Raw genomic sequence first — 11,708 nt, forward strand, 5'->3', positions numbered from 1 at the left:
TGTTGGGAGTTGATGGAATTCTGTACTGCCGTTCATTATTCATGCAAGGGAAGTTACTCTAAAAGATAAGTTGCTTTTGTCTTTTTTTTTGTCTTTTTTTTTTGTCTTTTTTCACTGTTTTTTTTGCGCTATTTTTTGGGAGGGAAAGGTGGGGTTCAGGAATTAAATCTTGAAACAGACCTGTCATCCTATACATAATAGTATTCTGCAAAAATCAAAACACCTATTTGTGCCAGGTTGTAAATGCTGGCAAAACGTAAGCGCCATCAAACAAACCATTTCTGTTCACGCTACCTTTTTCATTTTCACTCCTTCTTTTGAAAAAATGAAAAGAAAAAAAAAAGCAACAATAAAAAAAGACTGAAATGGACTCAACAGCTGGTGGGAACAACTGCCACAGATTCTGCAGGAAATCTTTTCTTTTTCTTTTCTAACTCATTATCGTAACTGGCCTTTTTTTTTGTTTTTATCTTTGCATCTGGTATAAAAACATGACTTTCTTGGTCTGTGTCACACACCAGAAAAAAACAACAACAAAACCCCAGTGACCACACAAAAGGATCTGTCAGGTCAGGTTGGTGACATGCCTCTGAGGCCGACCACCCTTTTTAACACTGCCCACCACTGACCTGCGTGGTTGACCATGTCCAGTAACGTCTTCCATCTCTGGTCAGGGCCACACACTCCTGCAATAGAACCTGGATCCTTTTCCTGCAGTAGGAATGGACCTGACCTGCTCCTCAATCGTCTGGCGTACATGAAGGAAACCAGATTACCCAACTATCTTCCCCACACACACCAGTCAAGGACTGAAATATTCCAGAATTTCTTGGCCTCCAACCCCTCACCCCCACATTCCCTTCTGTGTTCATTTCTTTTTTTTTTTCCCCCCCATACATTACCTTGCTCCTGTCCTTTCTCATTTCTGCAACACCTTATCATTCACACCATTCTTGTATGGAACATCAAGTGAAGTGTGTAGAGATGACCAGTCGGAAGCAGTTAACCTTTCGTCACAATCTCCCCCATCCAGAATTTCAACATGCGAACAATGAAGTTCCGTATATCTGGAACAGACATATTCACCAGTGATGGCAATCAAGTTTGGTGGTTCAGGGTCAAACCTGTTACAGTAGTCTTCAGTTTAACGTCGTTCCACTTTAAGTGATATTAGAATCTGTCAAAACAAACAGATGAATGAAGCCATCAACAAGTAAACATCCACTCACACAAGAAGGGGCATTGTCTTTCAACAGAGCTTATGCTGTGGACAACATCTAACGCTGTACCAAGTTTGATGAAGACTGGATGCAAGATCTGTGCTTCAATGCTCTCTCTGGGTGTGTGTGTGTGTGTGTGTGTGTGTGTGTGTGTGTGCACATGCGCACGTGTGTGTGTATGTGTTTTGCAAGGACAGAAGAACTACAGAAAGCTACACAACAATGAAAAGCAAAGATAAAGCCACAAAAGCAAGTGGAAAGCGAAACCTGGAAAATCTCTGACTTCTGGTTAAAGTTTCAGTTTTTGAAGTAGATGTCAAAGGGAGAAGACTAATCTATCTGCACTGGAAAAAAAAATCAACTTTTTTTTTTAAACAGACACATAACCTACACATAAACTTAATGCACTGGTCATGCCTTTGGAATAAGCAGCATGGGAGTATATATTATCATCAGTCACGTCCGACTATGACCATCAGAACAGCAGAGGAGGAAACTGCTGTCCCAACTATCTGGGCTAGAATTCAAGTATAGTGGAGAGTGCATTGCCCAAGTTACATCCCCACTCTCTAGGCCAAAATGGTTTTTGGACAGTCGGCACTGGGGATAGTTCCCAGAAGGCCAACAAAGCCCCCCAAGGCTGCAGCACTAAGAGCCAGTTCAATTTTGCCTCCTAATCTGAGAGTCATAGTGACAGGTGCAATAGCCAAGTGGTTAAAGCGTTGGACTTTTTCAATCTGAGGGTACCAGGTTTGAATCTCGGTAACAGCGCCTGGCGGGTACCCAAAGGGCTGAGATTTTTCCAATCTTCCAGGTCAACATGTGCAGACCTGCTTGTGCCTGAAACCCCTTCATGTGTATACAAAATCAGAATGTCAAATACGCATATCAAAGATCTTGTAATCCATGTCAGGGTGGAAACAAGAACATACACAACAAGCACACCCACGAAAACGGGAGTATAGCTGCCCACGTGGCGGGGTAAAAACGGTCATGCACGTAAAAGCTCACTCGTGTACATGAGTGAACATGACAGTCACAGCCCACGAACAAAGACAAAGAAGAAGAAGGCCCCTCTCACCTGTGTCGTAGCCCAGCTCGTTCTCCACCCTGGCGATGGTGGAGGCGGCCAGGTGCTTGCTGCGTAGCACCAGCACAGACTTTGCGCGACTCAGCAGCTGCAGGTCCCCCCAGCTGCCCTCCCCGGAGGCACTCAGGCACTTGAGCACCGCCGCAACTTTGCTGCCCTCCTCCTCCACACTCTCTCCCTTCAGCCGGGCTGCAGGGTGTACACACAGACACACATGCCACACATACAGTGAATGGGTGGGGGCACCAACACATCACAGTTACTATTATAAATCCTCAACAAAACCATAAAAAAAAAAATTTAAAAAAAATAATTTAATTCAAATGCCACACATACAGTGAATGGGTGGGACCAATGCATCACAGTTACTATTGTAAATTCTCAACAAAACAGTTTAAAATTTAGTAAAACAAAACACACACACACACACACACACACACACACACACACACACACAAATGCCACACATACAGTGAATGGGTGGGACCAATGCATCACAGTTACTATTGTAAATTCTCAACAAAACAGTTTAAAATTTATTAAAACAAAAACACACAAACACACACACAAATGCCACACATACAGTAAATGGATGGAGGAGGGGTGGGGTGGGGTGGGGTGGGGGACAACACATCACAATTCCTACTAAAAATTCTCAACAAAATAGTATAACTTTTTTTTGGTTTTTAAACACAAATGCCGCACATAACTTTTAAGTGTATGGTGACCAAGACATCAAAAATTATCAACGATCAAACAATTTGTTAGTGTATGTTTGTTTTTTCACGTGCCACACAAACAATGAATGAAGAGGGGACCAATGCATCACAATTACAATTATAAATCCCCAACAAAACAGTATAAAAAAATTTTTTAAAAAACAACACTAATGCAACATATACATGTATGGGGACCAGGACATCAATAAATTATCAACAATTCAACAATCTGTTAGTGTGTGGTTGTTCTTTTCACATGCCACACATACAATGACTGTGGGAGGGGGGGGGGGGCAACACATCACAGATACTATTATATTTATAAATCCTCAACATAACAGTATATATTTTTTTTTTAACACACAAATGCCACACACACATGTATGGTGACCAAGACATCAGAAATGTTTTCAACAAATCAACAATTTGTCAGTGTGTGTTTTGTTTTTTTCCCACATGCCACACATACAAAATGAATGGGTGGAAGCAACACATCACAGTTACTATTACAAATCCTCAACAAAATATTTTTAAAACACACACACACACACACACACAAATGCTGCACATACATGTATGGTGACCAAGACATCAAAAAAAAATTATCAACAATCACACAATTTGTTAGTGTGTGGGTGTTTTTTTCATGTCACATATATAATGAACGGTTGGGGGGCTGGGGTGGGAGTGGGGGGTGAGAGCGGGGGGGGGGGGGGGGGGGGGGGGGCCTTGGGGGAAAGGGGACCAATGCATCACAATCATTATTATAAATCCTCAACAAAACAGTATAAAAAAAAGCTTTTAAAAAGCCACATATATACATGTAAGGGGACCAGGACATGTAAAAAAAAAAAAAAAAAAAAAATCAACAATTAAACAGTTTCTTAGAGTGTGGTTTCTTTTTCAAGCACACACACACACAAAAAAAACACACACACACATGATACAGTGATAAGTGACCAAGACATGACCTCTGCAAAGCCCTGTGACAAATATACGTCAGCAATAATGCTTCGCTATTTGCCCCATGACATACATTTATGTCCAGATCATTTCAGGATTTTTCACATTTAAAGTTGATGTGTCCCAATTGTCACCAGTCAGAAAGCTTGATATGTGTACTTTTATGACCTATGAGAAGCAACAGTCAATCACGTTCTGTATGGTAATTACTGGATATTATTGCCAGTACCCTCTCAGAAAATTTCAAGATGGCAGATGAGGTACCACTATCTGGCTCAGTACAGAAGCAGCTTGAAACAGCAGCAGCATGTTGCAAAGACACATCGTGAATTTTGTCACCCAAGATAAGATGTTGCAAAAAGATTTACAAGTCACTGAAAAAAATGCAGTTGGAGCTGTGGTGACAAGATCTTGTCAGATGGTTTGTTTGATGCAAATGAAAGTGAGAGTGATGATTTATTAAAAAATTTTTTTTTTTTTTAAGGGTGGAGGGTGAGGGTAGTTGTAGAGCTAGACGTTGTTATAAAAGGACAGAGTGAGCAGACAGGAAGCCAAGAATAGCTCTGTGGCCGACCCAGAGCTGACCTGAAAGACAACCCATCCCATTATTCAGGGCTGGGAGAGAGGGAGTGTCTGATGAAGGGGGCCAAAACAATGTTGTGAATCGCATGAATCACTGGAGAAGCATGTTTTTTTGAAGATCACACTGGTATTGATCAAAGAAAAGAATAGTTATCATCATTCTGAACAGTACCACCCCCCTCCCCTCCCCTGCACTGTGTGTCAACTGGGTCATTTTGTTAACCTCTTTGATATTGTCTGAAAGTGTGAATAGGCGTGACACAAGCAGGCTTGGAACGTGAAAGGCATGTATGTGTATGTGTGTGTGTGTGTGTGTGCATGTGCATGTTCATGTGTGTGTGTGTGTGTGTGTACGTGTGTGAACGTGCATGCATGCATGTGTGTGTGTTATTTCTATTCCTCTTGAAGAAAAAAAAAATGACGACTAACAGAAACAGTTTGCTGACTATATTCCCTCACCAGCTGCCAAAGAACCGTGAGTGAACGATGGGCTGAGAATCTGTACAATGCCAGAACTCTGGATTTTTATGCAGTGATGTCGTATGTTCATAAGGTACAGTGATACATGTTTGTTTTTATATATTTCATAGGTTCATTTCAGCTGCTTTTACTAACAATCTATGACATAATATTCAGAAAGTGTGTGAAATTTGCTTTTCTCACATTTATGGTTCACTCACTGCTGATCAGTAAGCTTCAAGTTCAAACTATCAGAAATTGATAGTCTGTTCATTTTCCTTTCCGAAAAGTAAGGGCTATGTATATTTTCTTTCAGCAGTTTGCGCGCTGGGAATTTTTGGTAAATTATGACCCACTGCAATCAAAAATGGACTGGCAAATCGAAAGCACCAGCCAAAATAATGCCCAGCACTGAAGAGATTAAAAAAATTACCATAACTCCTCCATAGTATGACATAAAACACACACACACATACGCACACACCACATACAGTGAATGGTGACCAAGACTTTAATTCAAGAGGAGGGTGGAGAAGATGGCGTCGAGAGCCTGGTGAAAAGGAATAAGTAACTGCTTGATGCCGTAAATGGCTTTTGATTAGCTGGAGCAGGACAGACTTGGGTGGGCATCTTATTACGGTCTTAGCTACAAAATTTGGCCAAATAGAGCAAACTGACAGGACTAGTTTACATCAGTTTGCCATGGTACAGTAAATCAAAATGACACAAAAAACTGATTATAACTCAACAACTAAAGGAAATTTTCATCCTAAAATTACGTCTAAGTAACATACTTACTGTGACCCACTAGTGCAGACCCCGGCAGGGGTCTCATTCCTGTCCTGTGCAAACTACTACCCGCCTATGCGGAGAAAATGAAAGTAGCTACAGCCGATAACTTCCCGAAGTAGGTTACCTCCCATTTGCATCCCTGACTAGCGCCCTCTTTTAAAATAAAAAACAAATAAATAAATAAATAAATAAACAATACAAATTTAAAGCGACTTTACAAACAGGTGAGTCTGTGATAAAATGCAATAATCATTTACCTTCACTGCAGTACACATCCCATATAGCATCCAGGAACTCTGTGACATCTTCTATCATGGTCCGCAGTTTTTCCACACTGCTGCAAAAGATCATAAAAATGCAACATGAAAATTTGTTAACAACAAATTTTTTCACTTTTTTTGTTGTTGTTTTTGGTTAGTTCTTATTTTGTCAGTTAACAGCTATAGCTCTACAAAACTGACACCCTGACGAAGATAAAAGGACATGTGCACATCATTTATTTTGTGTTTTTAACTAAGATAACATTCCATTTGTTCTCTTAACTTTGGTTCTTCCATAGCCAGTTATCAAATTGTGTGTGTGCATGCACTGTTTGGGTTACAATTTCCCAAGCACTGTCAGATTTGTCCACCCATGTAAAAATGTGTGTCCACTGATTTTTTTCTTTAACACATGGATCCATGGCTACAGTATCCTGAAAAGTCGTCACTTTTTATCTTTTTAAGTTGTTATTTCTCCCAGTATTATAAGTGCCTGGGCACAAGCTGATGAAACTTTGGAAGACACACAAGCCTGAGTGGAGTGAAAAGAAATATTAGCAAACAACCAACAACAAAAAACAGACATAAACAAAACAATTTAATGCACATTATGTGTGAATGGCACATTTATGAAATATAAGACAGCAATATTAGCAAACAAAGGAATAAAAACTAGATATGAAATAGTGAACAAAACATTTTTAAAGTTGAGAAATGGTGATATATGCTGCAGCTACTCACAGCGAGCATCACAAAGTACTCACAACTGTTCGTTCTCACTGGAGTAGATAAAATCCTTGGCTCGTTGGACTTCCAGTTTGTTGAGAAGATGTTTCCGCCGTTTCTTCTTCAGCTTTTTCTTCTGGTTCTTTGTTAAGTCCATCCCTACAGAACTGTTTGAGTCAGCAGCACTTTTTGCAACATCTCCACTCTCCGCTGTCGGTTCAGGTTTTGCTTTCTCCGCTGATGATGAATTGTCCACACGCATTCGTTTTCTTGGTCCTGAGTCTGTGAAAGACAAACACAGCTGAAGCATGGTTGTTGTTTTTTTCTTTCTTTGTTTTTGATTCCCAACATTCATTTTCACCTGTAAGTTCAAAGTCTGATCATGTACCAAACAATGTATATTAATACAGGTTTCATACATTTTATATAAAAGTAACATTCTGTCATAACAAAAGATGTTTTCAAGCTCTAAATAATGGGAGACGTTTTCCAGCCACAGATGCTTTCCACAGTCTACAAATGATGGAAAATGTTTTCCACCTACATATAATCGTAGATGATTCCCACCTACGCATAATAGCAGGCCTGATGATTTTCACCTACTCTTAATGGAAGGTGTTTTCCAGTTTTGCTCCATGCATTCTCTTCATCTGTAACAGTATTACACTTTTTTTTTTTGCAAACACTTATACTATGGTCCATACAAAATCAGCACTGTATAGATCTGTCCTAAGTCCAGAATGTCAGAACTCCCAGCTTTACTCCTGATGCACAATTCACTACCACATAGGGTGTCAACAAATTTTGTACAGCCCACTTTTCCTGAGACCAAACGAATCAGTTCTGCCTGCAGACTGTACTAACTGTGCAAACAACAAAAATTCTTAATATATACACCTCTGAATTATGACACGACCTTCAATGGTACCCCTCACACCATTTGTCTTTTGGATGTAAAAACAAAATACGGATCCCAAGCACAGCTATATGCATAAAATTTTATCATTTTCAAACAATGCCAATAAAATCTGCTTCAAATTACAAAAAATAAATAATATGGCATACCAATTAAAGCTCACAAACAAACTTAACTCTCTTTTTGGGGGTTGGTTTTGCTCCACAAAATGGCACAGAACCTTTATGTTTTTGAGGAGAATTACTTCATTTTGCATGACTGAAGCTACTGTATATGAGAGGGGTCATGCAAACCCTGAAAACGCGATTAACAAACAATAAAGAGTGGTATTCTCTCTGTGTACACGGTACACAACATCAAGTCAATGCTGCTTATGCTACCGATTAAGCTAGCTCACAGGTAAATATATAGTACAATGGAACAAACCCCAGACACTTTCTCAAAAAGGAAGCTCCAGGCTAGTCCTTATACCAACCATTTGACTTGTGCACACAGTAGCAGCAATGACAGAAGAAATGTGCAAACACAAATCAGTTTTTCCTAAAGTAATACCAAATACCAATCAATTGACATGCGCACACAGCAGCAATGACAGAAGAAATGTGCAAACACAGATTAGTTTTTAATGTTAGATAATTATCCTTTAGAATTGCACCCGTCAGATTCATAATATGTAAACACACAAGAAAACAGGTGACCCCATTACCAGCATCATCAGCTCCAAAGCGCAGAATGTTGTCACGGTAAGGGCTGTGGCCGTCCAGCGGGGCCATCAGCACACTGTACAAGTGAGACGTGGTGGTGGTGGGGGTGGTGTGGGTTGTGTTGCTCTTGTTGCTGTTGTTGCTCATGTGGTCACTCTTACTGTCGCTACTGCTGCCTGTGGGGTTGCTTTTGGTGCTGGTCAACGGGTCGCTGACAGCAGCAGCAACACTGGCCACCGCACCCTCATTGTTATTAGTGTGGTCTGCCTTCACGGTGCCTTTGCCCTCACCATCCTTGTCTGCTGATTCCTCCGCAGTGTCCACTTTTTCTGGTGAAGTGTCTTTTTCAGTTTTTTCTTGGACACCATTGTCTGTCACCGATGTGTCTTCTTTCTGTTTCTCAGAGGGTTTGGTCTCTTTCTCCTCTTCGGCTTTGCCTTCATCTGAATCTTGTTTCACAGGTTCCGAAGGATCAGGAATTCCATACAGATGACTGAGAACTTGTTTCCTGAAAGCTGAAGTTAAAAATCCAGTCAGACAAATCTATAATAATGTATGCATGTAATAAACAAAAACTAATACGTTTTCAGTCTTTCAATTACGCGCAGCATGCACACTCCGAAACTGACAAATGCAGACAGTCACAAAATTTTATAATTTTTTTCTTCTTATAAAAATGTTTCATAATACAGTTACCGAAACAAATTATACCACTACTACAACCATCAAAACTGCTGCTAAACTGCTACTACTATTTTGACTGCTCACAAAACATATTCTCTTGGAATGGGGGATACAGAAAAAGTGTGAGAGTGAGAATCTTAATGTGCTGTAATTTCTTCAGCTGCCTTGAATTCCTACATCTGAAACGAATTGAACCGGACACAGAAAACATATACTTGGAATCAGCAGACAGCCCATTATAAAGATTTTTGTTTGTGCTAAGATTCAGAAAGATGACAGTTAGGTGAACACAGCTGGTGAGCAATGTGGTCTAACCGGCAACAGTCAAAGTGACTTTAGCAGTATTGTTCTGGGACTTATGTTACATATTGGCTTCCCCACTCTGTGCATCCCCAGAGTCCTGTTCAAACTGGTCTTTGGGTCCTGTACTAAAACACAAAAGTCATAACCAGAAATGCAAAAAATTACACCAGAAATGTATCCACAACACACTGAAACACCAGTACTTCTTTATTATTTGTCCCATCTGACAATGTTTTAAACTTCACTCATATATATATATATCTTTTGGATCAGGTCTTACTCTTATCTTGTTTGTGGCCAGTTGTATTCCTCTATTTCAGCATTTGCATGTCATGTGCCAATAATCTGCATGTCAATCAACCTAATAAAACTTCAAAGTAAAATCTACACACACACACACACACACACGGAGTCATGTTAGTGTGCCTAAGGGCTGAACAGGGAAGACGGAGACTGTGTGATTATGTGTCTGTGTCTATATTAACAATGGTAAATTATGCATGTGGGTGTGTGCACACGTGCATATGTGATCGGGGGATGGGGGTGGGGGGGTTGGCAGATATCCATGTGTCAATATCATGTGTATGTCAGCGATGGTAAAATATACGTGCATAATCATGTGTATGTGTGCGTGTGTGCATGTGTATGTGTGTCACTCTGTGTGTGTGTGTGTGTGTGTGTGTGTGTGTGTGTGTGTGTGTAATTCAGTTTGAGCACAAATGCGCACGCGCGTGCGTGCGTGTGTGCATGTGTGTAATTCAGTTTGAGCACAAATGCACACGTGACTGTATTTGTGTGTGAGTGTATGTGTGCACTGGCAGAACCAGCAAACTGTAAACAGTGAATAAGTCATTTTCTTCCATTACAATGTGCATTTCACATACAGAGACTAATAAATACAGACAGACAGGCAGGCGGACACAGAGAGAGAGAGAGAAAGAGAGAGAGAGAGAGGAGGACACACAGGGCCCTGGGCACATCAGAACACTGACACACAGCACACACACACACACACACTTTTGATGCCCTGATGTGATCAATATTTGAACCAAAGCAGAGGAACTAGGACAAGAGGCCTATTGAAATTAGGTCCATGGGCTGCTGTCAAAACTTCTGCCAGACTGCTTGAGCCAGAAAGGGGAGAGAGGGGACAAAGATGGGGAGGGGGAGGGGGGGTGTTTTGCCATCGAAAGCCGGTTTGTCTAAAACAAAGAAGCAAAACCAAACGTCGAAATTTCAAGACGTTATCGCATGGCTTAGTATTACACTAGATGTCCTGCTTCAAGCACTACAGGCAATTATTCTACAATATACTCGCAATGTACATGACACTCATCTGACTGGCCGCATCTAATCAAGTATGCAACTGTTTCTTTGATTTATTGACTAGCTCTGCCACATTGTTGACCTCAGCGGGTGCCATTGTTGACCCCCATGAGGGGTCTCCACTGACTGGACGGTCTTTTGTTTAAGACAGTGCGCCCGTAATGTATGTTCTAAGTCCGGTTCCTTTCCCACAAACCATTGAAAGAGCCTATGTCACATACTGCCGGTTTCAACTCGCCAGACGAGAGCTAAAAGATTTGAGTTCGCTGTTTTGGCTTGACCTACTGCACTGACCCAGTTCCACACTGACATTTTCTTTCTTCTCTCCCTTCCCCAGTCGGCCAGCAAAGCACTATGTTCGCTCATTTGAATTCAAAAGACTTTCCAAAGGAAATACTAACATTCGCATGAAGAAACGTTCCAGCAGATTTATTACATGTCCTCACCTTCGTTCTTCTCCATGGCTCCGAGAAGGAGGAGAATTTAAAACGGTCTGCATTTGTGCCGCCTTTCAGCATTGATGTTTTGACTCAACATGTGGTTAGCAGTGCCGTCTGGAGGGGGACGAAAATCTTGAGGCTCTGTCAGGGTTAGCCTTCTTTATCCATGAACTCTCCCCCCACTCCCCCCCCCACTCCCCCCACCCCCGCTCTCTCTTTCTCTCTCTCTCTCTCTCTCTCAAAGGCACAGTATCACACTACCACATGAACTTTTAAGCTAATGACTATAAAGTGTCAAAGTGTGTATCTCTTATTGTTTAATTTGAGCCCAAATCTTGTTTGTTTTGTTTCGTTTTGTTTGTTTTGCACCGTTGGGATTGTTCTAATTTGCACCACCATCACCACCCATGTCATGATAATTATATATATAGAGAGAGAGAGTTCTACAGCCAATGAAATTAAACATTTCAGTGCTCGGTTCAACTCGGGGTGTCCGTTGGAGCACGGCGGTAGACTCCCCCACG

General features: G+C 41.0%; 1 protein-coding gene across 1 annotated transcript; it reads right to left on the minus strand.

Annotated features, from left to right (window-relative positions):
- Nucleotides 1–903: 903 nt before the first annotated feature.
- Nucleotides 904–11,295, minus strand: LOC143294976 (uncharacterized). Its single transcript, XM_076606503.1, has 6 exons — nucleotides 11,191–11,295; nucleotides 8,434–8,946; nucleotides 6,850–7,093; nucleotides 6,083–6,162; nucleotides 2,302–2,499; nucleotides 904–1,067 (listed from the first exon to the last, which is right to left on the minus strand). Exons 1-6 carry the CDS (start codon nucleotides 11,204–11,206, stop codon nucleotides 1,003–1,005), a joined length of 1,116 nt encoding a protein of 371 aa, XP_076462618.1. The 5' UTR covers nucleotides 11,207–11,295; the 3' UTR covers nucleotides 904–1,002.
- Nucleotides 11,296–11,708: the final 413 nt, after the last annotated feature.

The sequence above is a fragment of the Babylonia areolata genome, chromosome 20, assembly GCF_041734735.1.
Source record: "Babylonia areolata isolate BAREFJ2019XMU chromosome 20, ASM4173473v1, whole genome shotgun sequence".
NCBI classification, from domain to species: Eukaryota; Metazoa; Mollusca; class Gastropoda; order Neogastropoda; family Buccinidae; genus Babylonia; species Babylonia areolata.

Excerpts from the sequence above, each read along its gene's own strand:
- LOC143294976 (XM_076606503.1), bottom strand. Across the intron at positions 7,094-8,433 it reads CTTTGGAGCTGATGATGCTG|ACTCAGGACCAAGAAAACGA; the intron begins GTAATGGGGTCA and ends TGTCTTTCACAG. Across the intron at positions 2,500-6,082 it reads GGATGTGTACTGCAGTGAAG|CCCGGCTGAAGGGAGAGAGT; the intron begins GTAAATGATTAT and ends TACACCCTGCAG.